We start from the raw sequence: 19,254 nt of genomic DNA, 5'->3' as shown, positions 1-19,254 counted from the left end.
ACTTTTTCTCTCGTGGTCTTTAAGGCCCCGAACGCAGCCACAGCAGGTGATCAGTTCCCGCCACAGACGGCCGGCGAGGGCTCACTTGCACACGTTGGTTGTGCATGTTCGGGTCATCCATTCGCAGACAAAAAAAAATAATAATAACATATCGTACACCGACACGAGGACAGGGAGCGTTCTGGACATCTTGACAGTGCGTGCGCTAAGTCGCGAAATCTCTGCCGTTATCGCAGTTTCTGTTAGGAAGTGCGTCGAGGGCCGCGATAATGTGATGTTTCTATTCCAATTATATTCCTTATTTCGATCCGCCCGCATTAATTATCACCGCGATCGGCCAGTCTTCGGTTGTGTAGATGATAAGAAAGTCACAGAGTTGAGTAAAATGAATCCCTGCACATTACCGGCTCATGTCACTTCAAGAAACACAAAAAAAAAAGGAGCTCAATTATTGACAGAGTTGATGCTGCGATGTAGTACAAATGATGTTCACTCATCACTTGCACAGTCGAGAGTCGCGCTGGTGGGAAATTTCTTGTCTCGATTCGAGGTCACCATGATGAAATTGCGGCCTCTCCCGAAATTTGTAAGAGCGACTCCAAAGACTTTGAGTGAATTGTCTTCGCATACGCCTAGGAGTTCCGCCCGCGACTTGTAGCTGCCTTTTTATTATAGAGGCTCGCGAAACACCGCTTCCAGTTCGGAGAACTTCAGAAAAATGTTTTTCTTTTTTTTCCTTAATCCGAACATGGAAAATCACCCATTGGCTTTAAAACTAATGAAAATGGGCGAAAGTCGTATCCATAAAAAAATCCAAGACTATCTCTACATCCTTCAGAAAAATGAGTTTCTCAAATCGGGGCTTACCTTCTCAAAAATATAGTTGGCAATAGATGGTATAACTACAAAACGAGACAGGTTTCATGAAAGCTACGCAACAACTAGCACTTTACCAAATATGCGGGATGATAATATTTAGGGTTTGCGGATTTTTTATTTGTTTTACTCGCCTGTTGCAGTTGACATAATTGCCGTCCTTGAGCTGGATTAATCAGAGAGGCGGGCATAGTCGCTGCTGAAAGCGAAACACATAATCTGCTAATTTAAAAAAAATCACAAGTTAGCTTCTTAATTATTAACTTAACGGCATATAATTGCAATTCACAGATTGCATCAAGGTGTGTCCATTCGGAATAAATTTCTGGAATGACACTAGTTTTGAGATATGCGCCATCAAGCTCGCAGTGAGAATTCACGGTTGTCCGACTTTTTAACAAAACGCACTTTTACGCGTTGAACAATAGAGCAACTCGAACGTGCATGTACTTCGTCCCACACTTTGGGAAATTATATATCGAAACTGATGCAATCCTGGAGATTCATTTCAAGTGGATGGGCCTTGCAAATTCACCGACTACAATTCCTAAATCGCCCTACATGCCGTAAATATTTATGAAGTTTATTAGTGAATTTGTGTTAATTATTTTAATATGTGTGTTTTGATGTCTCCTTCCAGTATTGTCCGCCTCTTCGAATAATACAGCTCAAGGACAAGAATTACGCTATTTGCAACAGGCATAATTTCAATACATTCCGGAAAGCTTAGACATGATGACTCGGTATATGCGGCCTCTAGGATACATACCATGCCTATACAGATGGCTCTAGCTTAACACAATCGTCTACTTCAGCGAGAGTTATACCATACTTCAATAACGAACAATCCTCTCGTGCAACATCGTCAACAATTACCGGCTGAACTATTCGCTATCTTATGCGCGAGAATATTTATAACTTCCGTAAGAGAGGCGCGAAAGAGGATAGTTTTCATCGCCTCCCAGGCTAAGAACGACAGAAAGCTGAGCTAGTTGGTAAGGATTCATTATGCAAAAAAGAGGCGAGGCGTGCAGACAGGACACCAGAGAAGAGAAGTGGACAACACGAACGCCGACTATCAACTGAATGGAGCACTGAGGCGAAAAAGCAAGAAGACACAAAACTCATCTGCGCATGCTCAGGAATGGTAACACCACGTGTCAGTCAGGTACACGTGCCGGCCTACGTGAGAGATAACTGTTAAGGCACTTAATCTCTTCCTTATGTAAAGTAATCGAAGGCTGACTCACGCACGCGCTTCCACCATTATAGATATGCCAGGCCTCTACCATAAGACGCGCATCTTCATTCTTATGCCTGTACAATATCGCGCATTCATCTAACTCTGGCGTGCAGTTACAATCTTGGCAATGTAAGGAAAGATTAGAAGGCGATCCACCGGTTAACGACCTTTTATGTTCCATTAGCCTCTGATTGATACACCGTCCTGTTTGCCCAAGGTAGAACTGGCCACAGCTAAGGGGAATTTTATAAACCACACCCATACGACAATCAGTAAAACTGTTGTTCTTATTGTGCTTCATTGAACAAATATGTGTTCGTTTTTTGCCTTTTACCTGCTCCTTTTTCCTATGTACGGCAGCGCATATCTTACCTAGCTTATTGGGAGCAGTGAAAGCAACATTAACATCACCTCTACTTGCAACTTTTTAAAAAAAAGCCTGTGCGACAGCCTGAATGATTATACGGAATAGCCACTACTCTTCTTTTTTTTTTTTTGCTATTACTGCTGTCCGTAATCACGTCCGTCCCCCTCGAAACCGACTTCTTTAGGCGCTCAGCCACAGTGGCCACTGCTTCACTAGGATAACCTGCTTCTAATAGGCGCCGGACCTGCACATTAAAACTGGCGCTCATTTTGTGCATGCAGGATTCTGGTGAGAGAATACTTAAGGCACAACATGGCAATTCCATTTTTTACTACATTGGAATGCTTGGATTGAAAGTTTAGCAATGGCTTCGAAGATCTTTGGGAGTACTGCCAGCAAACATGATTTTGTTCGAAGGCCAAGGAAATGTCAAGCACCAGCGCAGAAGACTCGTTCTTCTGACCTCGTCTTGTTATCCACGACTTCGGGTACACTTTTACTGTTCACCCCTTTTTTCCTTATTTTATTTTTTCTTTACGATTTATTTAATTTATTCCCGCCCCCTCTATTGTATGGGAGAGGCAAGCGAAGGTGGTGAGGACTCGTTCAGCGACTGCGTCGGTTCTACCCATATTCTTCCTCCCCTCCTCTCTTCCAGTCTAGCTTCCCTCTGGCCTTACACATTCATAAACATGCAGGCGCTGCTTTTGCGGGAGATCACGCGGATCCATTTCACCGGGGAGCTCGAGATGGTATTTTGCACATTGGACACGGTGCAAAGTTCGGAAGCGTGTCTCGGTCTCCTTTATTCTCTGCCATCCATGCTCTTTCCGAGAATATACACCCTCTGAACCACCATGACTCAGCCTGCAATACCGCAGCCCATCGAAATTGAAGTGTCGTTTCGCGCCGGTCATACCTTCTCCGAATTGAGAAGGGAGGGGAAAGGGGTACATGTTCGTCCAGTATGTCAGAACAAAGGAAAACTTCGACAGAAGTTTATCTGCCTCCTGCGGTTCGAGGGAGAGGAGAAAATCGTAGAACGAGGACACGCCTACGTTGAAGAGCCAACCAAGCGTGACCGTAAGTGGGCATGTGCCAAATACTTTCAAGGTCGTCAACATAGTAAAAAAAGCAATGCCCATGCCTTCTGCGGTAGCACACTTCACGAGCACGCCATAAAACAAGCCGCTGCACAGCAAACGGCAGCTACTCGACCATCGAAGATCTACTGAAGTCGCGCTCCCTACGATACACTCCGCCAACTGCGCTTGTGCCTCGAGGATGGCGTCTTCGGGCCGTGCTTCCACCTCCGCTGCTGCTGGACTCGAACCTAGTCTGTACGGCTACGCCATGCTTATGGGAGTCGGTTGCAAGCTGCCGACGAGCACCAGCAGCAGCGACGACAGCAGCAGTAGCAGCAGCGACGACAGCAGCAGTAGCAGCTCTTCCAGCAGTGACAGCGACGTCGCGCCGGCCGGCCCGTCCAAGTCAAAGGACATCGAAAGCGTGCCGTCCACTTCCAGCGCCGCAGCCGTCGTCGTTGGGAGCGAGCCACCGGCCGGCCCGTCCCAGTCGAGAGACATCGAACGCGTGCCGTCCACCTCCGGCGCCGCAGCAGCCGTCGTTGGGAGCGAGCCACCGGCCGGCCCGTCCCAGTCGAGAGACATCGAAAGCCTGCCGTCCACCTCCGGCGCCGCAGCCGTCGTCGTTAGGAGCGAGCCAAAGGTCTGGATTCAGCCAAACCTCGTCCGTCCGGCGGACTTTCCTAGTGACCACTGGGACATGGTTCATGACTGGAGCGATTGGCCCCAGTTCCCTCCCAAAAAGAACGCGAATCAGCATCGGGCGATCGTGGACAGTCTGCCGGCCAAGCTTCCCCATGTCACCCTCGTCAACCAGCACGAGTTCCCGCTGCGTAGGATGGAACTGCCGATACACACACAGGGCAGGCGAGTGTTTTTTACAGCCGACGTGTTTTCGAGCCGTAGTGCACGAGGGCGATCTCAAAACGGTTCGCTTTCAAAAGCGTTGCAATATCGCACTCCACAGGGCAGCGTGCTGGCTTCCGTTGTTGGCATGAGCGTTCCGAGCACGCATTAGCGTTCCTGCCGAGAAGCCTCACATGCCACATCGTGGTGTACATGCTGGTCTGAAAAAAAAAAGAAGCAGTGGGCAGTAAACACGCGAACGATAATCACTCTCATTTGGCGAAGGCATCCATGCAGTTTAAACCGATTCAGCAGTGCTGAGAGCAAGCTGGTTGGGTCGCCCATTTTCGCAACTACAGGCAGCGCGTTATTGAGATACGAGGAACAATCGCCTATGCACGACCCACGCATATTGCTGTCTGTTCATGTCTTTCTCAGCATGGCATCGTGCAATCATCGTCTTTTAGCTGCTCGTTTCGACACGTGCATGCGTATCCATCGCGTGACAACGGTGTTCGTCAAAAATAACCGTGCCTCGACTATCTCCCTCGCATGCAGGTTCATGAACCCAGCGCCTGAGTTTCGGATTACAAACTTGGTGGATAAGTGGCAGTACACGGCCTGGCTCACCTTCACGGATTCCACTGGGCACCAATGCGGTCAGTCTGAGCCAGACGCTATCGCAGTCGGCCTTATCGCCGCCTCCCGAGAGAGGCGTTTTTCTTTACATTTTTGTGTTTGTCTATTTGTGGCGAAGCGAATTTAAGCCCTAAAGTGTATCCTTGGAATTGCGCAGTTGGTCAGTACTGCCACCCGGATTCACCGCGGCCCGGTTTTTGGTTGAAGGGCCGGGTGCTGTCGTTTTCCAACCTCAAGCTCTTCTCCAACGAGAACAACATCCCGAACCCGCCTCCGGTAAGAGTTCGTCCGCCGCTTCCCCATTTTAGACGCGCTTGCTAGTTAGGTCACCGTTCGTAACGTGCACAATACTTAGCGAGTTTGAAGAAGCGTATGCTTTGACTAACACCCTGGTCAGAAGGTCGTGGGTTTTACCTAGGTCAAGTGCAGTGTGCGATCGTTCAAAACTGGCCCGGCGACATTCGGCGAATCCGTCAACAAGACATGACGGCGCGGGTGCTACTAACTTGTTACCGTACTGGCCTGTACGATTTTTTGTTAGCCCAGGGAGGAACGTGGTCTTATACTTATACTCGTCGCTACCTGGGGGAGGGGGCTATTCTACAAGTGACCACCTAGTCGACATTTCCATTTCGTCTGCTGCTGAATTAGCTGAAGGTGGTCGTTTCCTTCTGGCTCGCACTACAGCCCAGCTAAGCAGAACTTTAGCAGTGGGTGAAATCGACATGTCCATTTGGTGGACCCTTACAGAATACACCCTTTCCTGATTTCTGGCTGGTCACTATATCTTGTTTAAAAAAAATGCGGCACACATGACCAAGTGCCCCATGGAGAAGAAACTCTGATTACGGTAATTTTCGCTGTTATAGAATATGGATCAATTAACGGACGCCGTGACGTAACAAATAAGTTGAACGGTGTACGGAACTTACGTCGAGTTGTCGGAGCTTGTCTGATAGTTACCTTGTTACTTGCAACGCCTCCTTGCACCTAACGCATGGATCCCTGAGAGATAAGGACCAAGGCGTGCTATATACTTATCTTCATTCAAGGGACCAAAGACTGTCTTTTGTTGATTTCAGTAAGCTGTAGCTCTTTGGCATTTTCTGTTATCCACCCTGCTTTGTTTCTTCAAAGGCAGTCGGAAACGGTATAGCGATGTCGCAATAGCCGCATAGCGTTTTCTGGGACCCACGCATGCCTTTCCTAAAAAGGCCCGCGCACCCTTCCGAAAAGGGAAATACGCAAATGTAGGTCCTATGGATAGAAATTCCTTGCTTGCGAGGAAGGCCCACTTCAATCTCTGGCGGCAATGACATTGGACGAGGTTCTGCAGTAGACCGTACCGACCAAGGTGTATTGTTTATCCGTAGGGTGGAGAAGCGCGCTTCGATGAGCTTTTTTTTTTTTTTTTTTCGGAAGGCTCGAAGGGGTCTCTAAACACCTCGCCTGGAAATTTGGCCAACGCGATGGTATATGCGTGCGAGGATGCCTTTCGGTGAATACTAGTCCGAAAGACTTCCCTGAAATTCCTCCTCGACTTCTTTGTATACGCGGTGCGCTTATGGTCATCATTCGCGAACAGGACGGGCGCGACCACCGGTATATGGAAGTAGTCCTCACCTGACGCGACAACAGCGTCGTCTGCTACGGCGGGCAGCATTTTCCACAGCGCGTTGACGCGGAACGCTCAATATGGGCATACATATACGTTTGTGCATGGAGTAACCGCCGCTGAAGAGTCCCCAGAATATACAGTGCCTCACTTATTACTACTACATGTACTTGCTACTGACGTTTTACTACCCCCCTAGTAACATTTGTCCCACATAAGACTTAGTAGCATAGTGTAAAAATTTGTCAGTATGTGTGAACATGTTGGTAAAAGGCAGTATGCAACCTAGAAGGTGCATGTACATGGAAGACAAATTCAAGTTTGCAATAAAAGAAGTTTATTCACAGAAAATATTTACACAGAATTGTGAGAGAAGTAATAGAGAAATTAATAAAAAATAATAAATGATTAGTGACTTAGTTGATTACGGCACGGCAGCTGACGCATAATCTCTAGCAAGCATCGATTATAATGTATTTTTACATTCCGAGCTGATGTCACTCAGAATGTTCGCCGAGTGAAGCCTGCATAGAAACAAAATGGTCAGTGTTAACATCATGTTCAGGTTAGCACATGACATATATAGAACAGCTTTTTAAGAAGGTTCACATGAGGTCTAAAGTTGTAACCGTCATCCCTGTTTACTTGCAGAGGAGATAGCAAGGATGGGACACATTTTGCAATGCATATACTTTGCTGCGTTGTATTTTCTACGTGTTATTAAAATTAGGAAAGTGTGCAAGATCGTTTCCGCAAGAAAGAGAACGGCCTAAAACTATTGTTATAGCCCCCAATGTTGTGGCCTGAATGAATTCAGTTTCCCAAAATGTTTTATTAACCAATTATCTGCATAAATAATTTACTCGCTCAAAAAGTCAATTACATGGTTTATACATGGTGAAATTTGTAGCGCACACAATATACACGGACGCAGAGAAGGCGGACGCGCGAGCGCTTACTCACAACTGTTTATTTTTGGAAAGAGAACGTAAAAGCGCCAGCTAGCTGCACCGAGCATGTGCAAAACGTGTGCGTGTCATCCATTTTTATATAAACAGATTACAGAGCTTGAAGCAGTATTCAAGAATACGAATTCTTTGTCAGTGATAGCAACCAATGGATGACTGATGCATTTTTAAGCACGCCTTATTATATGGAACGCTTCTGTAATTTGACGTGTTCATTTATATTTACTCGTAAACAAAATATCAGTGTAAAAAAATAGCGGTTCAGAATGACATAGGTTGCAGTGGTTAGACAAGTGCGAACGATTTTCTTTCCCACTCGCACTTGTCTAACCAGTGCAACCTATGTCATTGTGAACCGGTTCGCTGAAACGTATGTCATTGTGAACCGTGAAACTATACGCTCAATATTTGACTATCGCTCATCCTGTACAGCCAGTGTAGGAAAGAGCATAGAATGAGTTCATGATCAGACAATATTTACTAGACATTAAGTCATTGCGAGTGCTGTGAAAACGAAGTATTTTTACGCTTCGTGCTTATAGCAACTTCAAGCGAACCGCATGACGCGGCATAGTTACGATACTTACATAGTATGTAAGAAAATCGTTCTTCAAATATTTCACGTCGTTACTGTTCGCGCAATAATAACCTGCCAAAATGCGGCATAAGAAACTGAAAAAAAATAACATCAAAATAATATGTTTATGAAGCATGATAGAAAAGAACATATCTTTTATTTTAATTTGGAGACAGATAAAACTTCAACGCAGTGCTGTCTTGAGGAACCACTGTTCGCTCTTTGTGCAGTGTGCAGTTTAAAACACGGACAGTGCCAATATTAAATCACCTCACACGACACTGCATCGCAGCTGGCAGAGAAGCTGCAGAAACGTTCACATCACGGAAAGAAGAAAGCACCGTGGGCTTCGCAAACACGTTGCTGGTTGGCGTGCAATGATGAATTAGCCACAACACAGCATAAGCATAAACAGCAGCAGAAATAGCTAGATTGCTGCTACAATGCGCGACGAAACACCTACATCGTTCCGACCGTACCATGCCGGCGTCGCAAAAGAACTGATGGCGATTCTTCGTGATTTGGGAGAGGGAAAGTACGCTTAATTCTGCAGCACAGAATTAAGCGTACTTTCCTTCTCCCAAATCACGAAGACTCGTCATCAGTTCCTTTGCGACGGTCTCCTGCCTTGCCTTGACTCGGGCCACTGTCAAATTTGTGCGCATGCGCGAGATAGGCATGTGACATTCTTTCCATCCATCTGCTTCTACTTGACCGCTGCGGAACTAAAGCCCATTTTTACGCCGAAACATGACCCCCTCCCTCCCACATTCCGATGGTTGACTCACACCTAGACATTCATCGCCTCTTGGTGAAAGATGTGGCCTGCTTTTTTGTGCGCACCCCTTTCTGGGAACTGCACTTGGAGGAATGTACCTCGTGGCAGAGGTTGAAAAAATAAAACCTGACAAGACAGCCGGCTCAATTTTGTTGTGCATTACGGGACTGTATATTTTTATATTTCGAGGCAAATATTGTTCTGAAAACCGGCTTTTTTTTTTCAAATGTAATAAACATAGAAAAATAGTCATATTGGGTAAATTATGTGGTTATCCTATTTTGCGCAAGCACATCCTTCAGCGCTTGCCGCTTTCAAAGACAAAATTTTGCTTCATGGCGCCCAGCGCAAAATAATGCTGAAGCCTATTGTAGTAGTATTTTTATAGTCAAATACATGTCCAAAGCGTGGCGGCAATGACGTTAGCAGTTTTCAGACGCCCGAAGCACGGCAAAATCATGGCCTTTGATATCCTGGCTCTTGGTGTCCGGAATGGCATAATTACGGATGTCATGGTGACCCCTTGTTGGAGCTCAAAATTTTATCGCGGTGTTGTGAAGCGAAATCACTGAATATTAACAGTGCATAATAATTTCTTTTCAATCTGTTTTCACACACAGCAAGCTACCATCGCCGTAAAGCAGATCAGTTGACATAGTTGCTTTGCCTTCACTTTGATGCTATGTCCTATTAGTTACCTTTAATGTGCAGAAGCCGTCGGTAGGAGCCAGGGACGAAAGCGTGCGAATAGGGACGGGTACAAAGCTACATGTTTTATACAGTGAGGGTAATTTCATTCTTTTTTCACAGAAAGTGTTACCTGCACCGAGTTCAGCTTTTCTGTCTGTTCGACCTGCGCGCTTACTCAGGTCGAAATTCGCGCTCACTCAGCAGCAGCTGTATTTTGCAGCCTTCTGGATATTTGAGCGACGACGTTGCAGCGCCGTGTTGCCATGAGTTCCGGCTCTTTTTCTTCTTTTTAACAAATATCGCGACGCTACTCTGCTGACACGTCCCAGCTTAGGGCGTACTATTTATATCGCGGAGTGCACTGATCTGATTACCTCGTTGCAAAGCTAATTGGTGGCCTTTCAATAGCAGTGCGTGGTAAGGGCCGATTTACGCTCGAGCCCCACGCCACACCACCCGCCTACCCGCACGCATGTGGTCGGGTGAAAATTTGCGCATTTCGCAGACTGGTACACGCATTTCGGTTTACACTGCATGTGCGAGCCCAATGTATACCAAAATTTGTGAACCAGTTTGCGAAATGTGCTGTTTTCTGCACGACCGCACGGGTCAAGCGTAAATCGGCTTTTAATTAACCAGTCCCAAGGCCGGGATAAACCTGTGCAACTGGTGCGCGGCCTGCACAGTACTCAGCTATCCCACCGGTCTGGTGGTGTAGCGCAAACAAATTTCTCGGAGTGTGCTGACGTCACCGCACGCTCACGTAGTCCAGTGGAACCTTTAAAAAGATTAGTTCTCACAGTTTACGAACATATTTCTTTAAACATTTTAGTAGCGCTCCGTCAACAACTCGCCACCGACTTGGATCGGGGATATGATTTAAAACAAAGAGCTTGATTCCTGAGTATGTCATATATCGGCATTATTGTGTGTTAGAAAAAATGATCAAAAACTCTCAAGTTACTTCCCATTCTAAATATTTTTCGGCAAACAGTACGAGCTGTGGACGTACCGAGGATATATGTCCTTCAGAAAAAAAAAATAGTTTCATGGTGTATAGTAAAACATCCTTTACACAAAAGGAACGAGCCTTTTGACGCAGTACTAAAGTTGTTATATAGGCAAAAGCTAGAAGACATGTTGACGGGGCACTTAAAATATTCTATTTGCAAAAGTATGAAGGAAGTCTTTTAACGGCTTATTTAAAATATTCGTTATACAAAAGTAAGAAAGAAGTATTTTGACAGTGTATGAGAAAATGTTACCAGAATTTAAATGTAAACAGACTGTTAATAAAGTAAACCGAAAGTTGGTAGAAGTTCTAAATAATGTTATTAGGCATTTTTGTAAGGCTTACTCGCGCTGCCCACGGACACGAGGCAGTCATTGGCGTCAACGCAATTGTGCACTGTTTAATCTTCACCGTCCATAGATAAGCCATCTTTTTCGATGTCTCGAACGTGAAAGCAATCGCCAGCCATCTGTCGAAGTATTGGAGAACCGCAGCGCGCAGCACCTAGTAATCTTGCAAAATTCGCAACGTGGTGGCCGTTGAAAGTGAGACGGAAGAAGGCGGGCGGCGCAGAAACGATGCGGCCACCCTGCACGGAGCGGGGCAGGACGCGCGCATGGAGGCACCCAGCGTTATCGTTAGCTCGGGCCCAACTCTGACGCGGCCTGTTCAACGAAAAAAAAAAAAAAAAAAACTTTATCTGTGACAAGTTCTGGACCGATTCTAATGAAATTTAATGCATCCGAGTGATAAAGTTAAATTCTAGTCACTGCTGGAAGCGGAATTTCGATTTAGGCAAAAGAGAGGTGAGGTGTGCAAACAGGACACAAGAGTAGAGAAGTGGACAACACGAACGCCGCTTCTGCTTCCACTCCTCTACTCTTGTGTCCTGTTTGCACGCCTCGCCTCTTTTTCGCATAATGAATCCTTAGCGACTAGCTCAGCTTCCTGTCGTTCTAAGTTCGATTTGGGGCCTGAATGTTGTCGAAAGAATTTTCAATAATTCGAACGCTCGAAAAAAATAGAAGCACGAGGTTTACAATTTAATATCTCTCCGTCAAGAACAGATATGACGGCTGTGTAAACGGCATCCATTAGATCGTTGAAAGTAGACAAATTCGATATGTCAGTTTATATATTACGTGAGTTTGTTACGTTGTGTACAAGCGTGCTGCAAAAGCTGAATATGTCGCAACTCCTTTCGTCGCAAGCTGTAGCAGACGATCGATCCTCATGCATTTTCAGGTTGAAGCGCGCTACTGTTTTAAAGAAACCTCTTCGTATATTGCCTTTGTGTATTTCTTTTCGAAGGCGCACTAGTTACTGTGTGTGAATATGTGTGCCATTGAAAATAAGCCTAATGTAGGCGGCATTAATCCAAACACTCTCGATGACCCCATGTGGATAGCCAGTCAGACATCGATCTCTCGAATGAGTGACATCGCTCACATATTCCACGTAGAGTGGGCAGAGACGGATGTAAACGTGCGGACCGATGCTACTGCGATATGCTGCGATGCAGATGATTAAAACCTAATATTAGGCGCGTTACGCAGCGCACTTGAATTTGCCTCTTGGTGATCGCAATGATGACCTGCCATACCGACTGATTGCGTTTGCACAAAAATAATTTCGGAGTGATTTTAAAGGCGCACCAACGATAAAAAAATCTGAGCTGCATTAGCAAATTGCGTTTCTCATACATAAAAGAAAAACCGTGTCAGGCGAGGGGACCCGAAAAGACTCCTAAGAGCAAAACCGGGGTGGGTGACGCATTGAACTTTCCGAACCAGATTTGATTTTGAAAATGAAATTTGACGGCGTCTGCATGGGCCTAGATTTTATCGGTGAAGGTGGACTACACTCTCTTGTAATACAGCCAAAAAATGAAATTCAGGTGTTTCAACATCGTATACTTAACCGCAGCGGCCCAAACGTGGAAAAATATTTTGAAATGCGTGACGTCACTAACTGCAGGGGCTCTGTCGCGACATTCAAAAACTGATACATAAAAAAAAGTTTCTTATATAAACAACTCTAATACGGCGAAAGTAAAGTTTTGAGAGAATATATTACAACTTTAAACTTATTTGCCGTTTCCCTTTGGCGGGGGTTTAAACACGGGCGGCCGACTTTAAACCTCTGGCACGATTATTCGTGCTGATATCGTAACGCTTTACAAGAAATATTCGCTAATCCTAGAACTCTGAGTGTCAGATAATCTACATCACTCCTCAACTGAGCACCGCCGATAAGCGTGGTTCCCCCTAATGTTTCGCAAATGTCCATGTGTCGCCTGTGTGTAGTGTCTGGAGCATGTTGTGTAATGCATAGCAGTAGTCTGGGGTTGCACAATTTGTGTAGTCATCCAATATTCTGTGGGCATAATTCTCATCGTTTATGACTGCGAATTCAAAAGTTCGAAGGAACCACACGCTGCTTCCCGCGCCTTGATTTGGCCGCCATTCGTGATAAAGCTTTGATATGTTGCAAAAAGCTGTTGACTGTAGTCATTCTTCTTTCACTGTCTTTTCTAAAATAAATGCACGAAGTATAAATTTTTTACATCAGTGATAAATTCGTATAAGAAAGGGATAAGAAGCTGTAAATACTTGGCAATGTAGATCACGGTTGATTACGAATTCACATATTTCCATGAGGTGACTACGGAGGCGACCGTAGACTTCCGCGTGCCATTAAAGAAGTATTCAGAAAGTGCACGCCGGGAAAGAAACCGGCATTCCTTTTAGTCTTCGTGGACGGGCAACCTTCGTCACCGAATTGGAACGCTAATGGCGCACTCATAATTAATATAAACTGCTATGTCATCAGTAGACGGTGAACTTAGCGGAGCATAGTGCGTGGTTGCCAGTGCTCAAAGATGGTTCGGCGATATACTTCGGCTTAACATATACCCATTCTTCTTGTCTTTGGCAGTGCCGATATATACATTCACGACTAATGCTTGCAGGCCTTGAACCCCTGTTAACTCGACTAAATCATTCAAAAGGCTGTCCGACAGAAATATTTAGCGCATGTTGAAATTCTAAAATGACGAACCGCTTAGATTTTTGTTTTCGTTAAGGGAAGTTTAAACATTACCTGGTATTCAGATTGTTTTTGTTGACTTTCTATTTTTTTCTCTTCCCCTCTTCCTTAACGGCCACTTATCGTTTGGGTCAGGAGATAAGCGCGACGATATCACATGGCCTCCGAGATTGGAATATTTCGGAGGCTATGGTAGACAGCTTGTGCTGGTTGTACCGTTCGCACTAGATCTCCGGACATAGAAAGCACAATTATAAAGCGGTCCTGGCTTCCACTTTCGCGCTTTCTGGACTCACGGACAGATAGACTCACTTAGGTGCACCATGCATGCGAGATTCAAAGCGGAATGGCATAGCGTCCCACGCGTAAACTACGATATACCAGAACACTCTTTCTGCAAAGTTCGTTTGCGGAACGGTAACGCCATTTCATTTAACCCTGCTATTATGCTAATGTTAAATTAAACCTGTCTTATTAGTGCTTTCGCATTCACAACTCTTAAGTGATTGGGTGTCCACGGATTTTTGTTTTATAGCGAAGCTTTCTTTGCTTCTTCCTTCGACTTTGCCACTATTGCTGCTGTCGCGCACACCGTGTCAGGGGGTGGTTCAGAGCGTGCATGAGATTCGCGAGTAACGGCACATTCACACCGAAAGCGGAGCGTCTAAGCGGACAAGCGGATTTTCAAAGCGGCGAGGCGGCGAGCGCCCGTGCCTGTTCAGACCAGCCGCGTTGTCTGGCTGTCCGCGCCGCCGGGAAGGCGGGGCATCTCGCAGTATCTTTAAAAATTTCAGGGACGTGCCACCATCTCGCGGCACTTTGGATTTGTACGCGCACTTTCGATATTTTTTTTTCGTCGTGGGTTGGCGCGCTCCCGTCCGCCATCTACGTCTGCAAAATGATGAGCTCAGACGAAGAAGACGAGATCGTTGGCATTTTACTCGCCACTTGTATAGTTGCTTTTCGAGATTTGTTACAGCGCAACACAAGGACGAAAGACGGTATAAAGCGACGACACGGCGCCGTGTCGTCGTTTTATACCTCCTTTTGTCCTTGTCTTGTGTTGCGCTGTAACAAACCTTACTATAAATCCCAAACAACTGGCCCAACTTGCCGTTTTGACGCTTTTAAAGAACAGTAGCGAAAAGCCCAGAGAAAGACATTCGTTTACATTCGTTCACCAGAGCTTCAGCTGTGTCGGGTTCTGAGTGGTTTCAGGGAAACAGGCCAAGCTTAAATAATTGGCCCGGTACAGTACCTTGCTGCTATTTCTAAAAACTAAACTGCACGCAAGTATGTCAAGCGGGCAACTTAAGCAGGCCATTCAGAAGCAGAGCCATGTTAATTAACGCGCACCGCAGAGTCCAGCAGACACTACGGAAGCAGTTGACCGTCAAATCAACACTTCTGTGCCCACTGCGATAGCTTTACGGCTATGACATTGCTAGAGGTCGTGGATTCCATCCTAACCGAGGCAGCCGCATCTCGACGGGGGCGAAATAGAAAACGCACCTGCACTTAGACTTTGGGACACGTTAATGAACATCACGGTGTCATAATTAAACCGGAGTACGCCACTACGGCTTGCCTCATTGCCCGAGTCTGGTTTCGGAACGTACAGCCCCATAATACAATTCAAGTTGTATGGTTCTGCCGCAATGCGATGTGCCATGTGAGGAAATGACAACGTTCAACCCTCTCAGAGGTTATAAAATATGGCACACAACAATGGCCCAGGTAAACACCTCTCCCTGTGCGTTCTGTGCACTACGCAGACGAACAGCAGTGGTACATGCAAGGTAACGTTTAACAATTCGCCACTCTCGTGTTTGCCTAAACAATGAAGGAATTAAGCTTTAGCCGCCAACATCACCACTAATTATCGTCAATCAAAGCATCCAGCACGGTAAGCTTCGCTTACACCGATTCCCACAGTGCGTGGGATCTGCAAAATTTTCTTGTGCGTTTCGGCCATTGCGGTTCCTTGAAAAAGTCCTTGAAACTTCCAAAGTTGACTTTTCTAGCATACAACCCAGACCATTTTACATATAGAAGTACAACTAGGTTCGAGGAGACGTCACTGCTAGCTGGTACAGGAGCTTCGCTTCAAGGCGACGGCACCACCAGTCTTTCGTTTGTGTGTCTGTATACTGGCTTACCATGCTGGCGTTCTCGCGGCAAGAGTGGCTTCTTTTTTCAATTCTTGGCATAGGCGGAGGTTAATTTGCTAACACAACACAAATAATTTTCGTCTTCATTGCAACTTAATGACTTCAACAGAAGAGGCGAAAACGTCACGAGGCGTGAATGAAATCAGTCTCTTCTTTCAGTTAAAATACAGAAGTACTACTAACGCGCGTGTTACCACTATAGTGCATGAAATACACTTGGGTTGTCTGCCTAGACAACGAGTCCCGTTGCCTGTAAAGTGTGGTGCTCCTTCAAATTTCGAGTGAAGTTCCTGCACCAGCTTAACATCAAGTCATGAATTTTCATGGCGTCCTGCTCGTGTCTATTTATTTATTTATTCATCTTTATCGGTAAACTGGGCCTACATTGTATTGTAACAAAGCCAAAGAGTGAACTTGGCAAGTTTCACGAATTTCCATTGTACCACAACATAAATGCATTTAAATCCGTAACGTCACACTGATGTGCGACACTGGAGTTCTAGCGTGGAATAAAAAAATTTGGAAGTTTGGCTTCTAGCAGACAAAGTTCAGAAGTGCAAGTGTTTCTTAACTTTCAGTCTCAAAATTAGGCAACGTCTCATTGACACACGATTTCAGTGAGTCGCAAATAGTTGCTAAAGGGGTGTGTGAATCTTTTTCTTATTCAGGCATTTCCCGAGAATATTGGTTTCGGTTCAGTTCCCACTAAATTCAGGCTCAAGTTGTCTGACACCTAGTGCTTATGTGGGCGAGTTGTTCTCCCCACGTTCTCCCACTCCCTAACCCCTCTCCCCATTTAGGCCACAAGTCATTCTTTCCGAAACAATATGCTTTGCTCAATTATGACTCAATGAAAAAATACACTATTGCATTCTGCTCAATGAACCCTTGTCCTTAAGTAGAGAGAGAAAGCGATGAGTACTACCGACAGCATGGAACCGGCAGGTTCAAGGTGTATGCACCCTTAGCTTGTTTCAGGATGGCCTGCATTGTCATTTGCTTCGCCAGTGGAACACTGAAATGCCTTTGTGCTGCCGTTTGATTCATTCTGTACAGGGTTTGTGCAGTGTGGCTTGATAGCACGAGGTTGTGGGTTTGACGTGATTCCGGTAACAAATAGCGAGTGGTAAACAAAAAAAATTGAATCTCCATGCTTTTGGTGCCTGTTGAGAGTGCAGTAGGTGCCAGGCCAGTTTTGTACCGAACTAATTCATGAAGTGTTTGGTGCCGTTCACACTATTGTGCACTGCGTATGCTATCGATTCCCTCGATGCACTTTAGCCTGCTTTCCTTATAGGTAAGTGGGCACTCCAGTCGGGGCGAGTAGGCTGCCCAGTCGCACACTAAAGTATTGGTGCTTCAAGGAGGCTAGATTTTGATTTTACAACGAAGCTGTTAGCCTCTAGTTGGTCACCCTTTTCATGTTCGCATCTATCGTCGAAATTGTGGGCCGATCCTGGCGACAGTGCTAAGACAAGAGCAGTGGCCCTTACCCCAGTATGGCACAGGCTTCAAGCAGTTAGCAAAACGAAGTGAACAGTGCATGGATTCTCTGGAATCGCTCATGAAACGTATACATAACAGTATACATTTCAATAAAGAACAAGCATACAGCAATCATCCAAACCACATAATTGATAAGGCGCTCCTGATAACAATGCGAAGCACGTAGCGCTGTCTGTATACATTTCCAGGTAACGATTATTGCTGCGCAAGCTGCCACAGTGATGGCAACATGCAACGTGAGGAGCGACGTTCCTAGCCTTTCGTATATAAGAGCCAGCCTAACAAATGACTTCAATGTTGTTGCAGCACCGCTATGGGGAGCAGCGTGCTGTCACAATTAGCATTACTCTAAAGCAATAAAGCATCGCATAACCCCCTCAGCAGTTGCAGTGGTGGTTTTCAACACCTTTGCTGGACATACACTTCTGCAAGGCTGGGACGGAGAGTCAGTTTGTTTGTAAATATGTATGTCATATGAATAACGAAAAATGAGCATGCAACCTGTTCCCTAGACCAAGGCCTTCCCTCCCCCACTCCAAACTAAAAGCTCAACACCAGAAACTGCCCTCCTTTGTCTTGCAGATCAGTCTGAGGGGTTACCGCGCTTACCGTATCCAAGTGAATGTTGGGATTGTGGACGATTACGGACACATCGTCAGCGCATCGGTCGTCCGGCAATCTGTTGGTGCCCGCTTCATTGCCGTCACAAGTTGAAATTCTAGGTGAGCGTCGTGCTTTGCATGATAGCTGTTTCCTTTCCGAATCTGTGCATTTCACTGTCCTCTTCTTTCTCTCTCTCTTTTCCTCCTACAGCTGATGAAACCACGTTCCGTACTTTATTTTCATTTTAATTTTCTTTTGCTTCTAGTCTCAAGCCTCGAGTCAAGAAAGGGTTCAAGACTGAGGCACACTAAGCAAAGCCTCCCTCTGATGCTGTGAACTCAGTGCGGGGTATTTTACCAAAGCTCTAGCTAACAGACGATGCTTCTTTCTGCTGAAAACTATGGTTTGCTTTAGAAAAGTGGTTTTTACAATAGATGTACTTATCCAAATTTCACTTGCACGAATTTATGACCATAACCGGAAATTGCAATGTACACTTACCTTACCAGGTTATCATGGTGCATTTAAGAAAGAAATTGCGATTTGTTTTCACATGACAAAATAAAAATTTTTGCATCCAATTACCATTGCCCCACGCCTCATTTTGTCATGAAAAGTATCTGGTGCGTGCAGCAGCACCTGCAGTATGGCGAGGCACGGCGTACGAAGTTGGAAAGAAGGTTTCAAGATAAGGCGAGGGATTAGGTCACAACCTATGGGCCGTTTGGTTTTTATTCTAATGCCCATGTCATGCTTTAGCGAGTTAGACCCAAGTAAATAGTCGCGTACTGAACTGAATTTCAAGTTGGAAAAGAAACACGGCAAATGCTTACCATGCGGTGGTGAAGAGGGTCACTTAGTGGCGAACGCGGTGCTCCCTCTCCTTGTCTCGGTAGCGGTCCTCATGGTAGTGGTCTCGGTAGTCCCGCTCACGGCTGCGCGACCGGTCACGCCTACTCGACTTCTCTCGGCGTGATGATCGCTCTCGTGACCGGTCCCTCGCCCTGGAGCGCGGATGGTCCTTACCCCCTGTTGCGCATTGCAAAACACGCAACAGATGCACATGAGAAAGGCGTTCGCGAAATCACAACATGCAGTAAATTTCATTCAGTTGAGAAAAAATAAAAGCGGTGCACCTACACATGATGCTGATTAGGTTCTATGTGCCATGCACTCTCGGCTAGAAACGTTTACAAGAGAGGGATCCGACCGCATCTATGGAGCCCGTAC

At 45.8% G+C, this 19,254-nt stretch overlaps 1 protein-coding gene across 1 annotated transcript; it reads left to right on the top strand.

Annotated features, from left to right (window-relative positions):
- Nucleotides 1-1,653: 1,653 nt before the first annotated feature.
- Nucleotides 1,654-18,608, top strand: LOC129386402 (uncharacterized). Its single transcript, XM_055074310.2, has 5 exons — nucleotides 1,654-4,438; nucleotides 4,976-5,076; nucleotides 5,214-5,332; nucleotides 18,004-18,143; nucleotides 18,290-18,608. The coding sequence occupies exons 1-4, from the start codon at nucleotides 3,771-3,773 to the stop codon at nucleotides 18,133-18,135; spliced, it is 1,020 nt and encodes a 339-aa protein (XP_054930285.1). The 5' UTR covers nucleotides 1,654-3,770; the 3' UTR covers nucleotides 18,136-18,143; nucleotides 18,290-18,608.
- The last annotated feature ends 646 nt before the right edge of the window (nucleotides 18,609-19,254 follow it).

This window comes from Dermacentor andersoni, chromosome 4, assembly GCF_023375885.2.
Source record: "Dermacentor andersoni chromosome 4, qqDerAnde1_hic_scaffold, whole genome shotgun sequence".
In the NCBI taxonomy this organism is placed as follows: Eukaryota; Metazoa; Arthropoda; class Arachnida; order Ixodida; family Ixodidae; genus Dermacentor; species Dermacentor andersoni.
The sequence above is the reverse complement of the archived record's forward strand: the minus strand, read 5'-3'. Positions and strand labels throughout refer to the sequence as shown.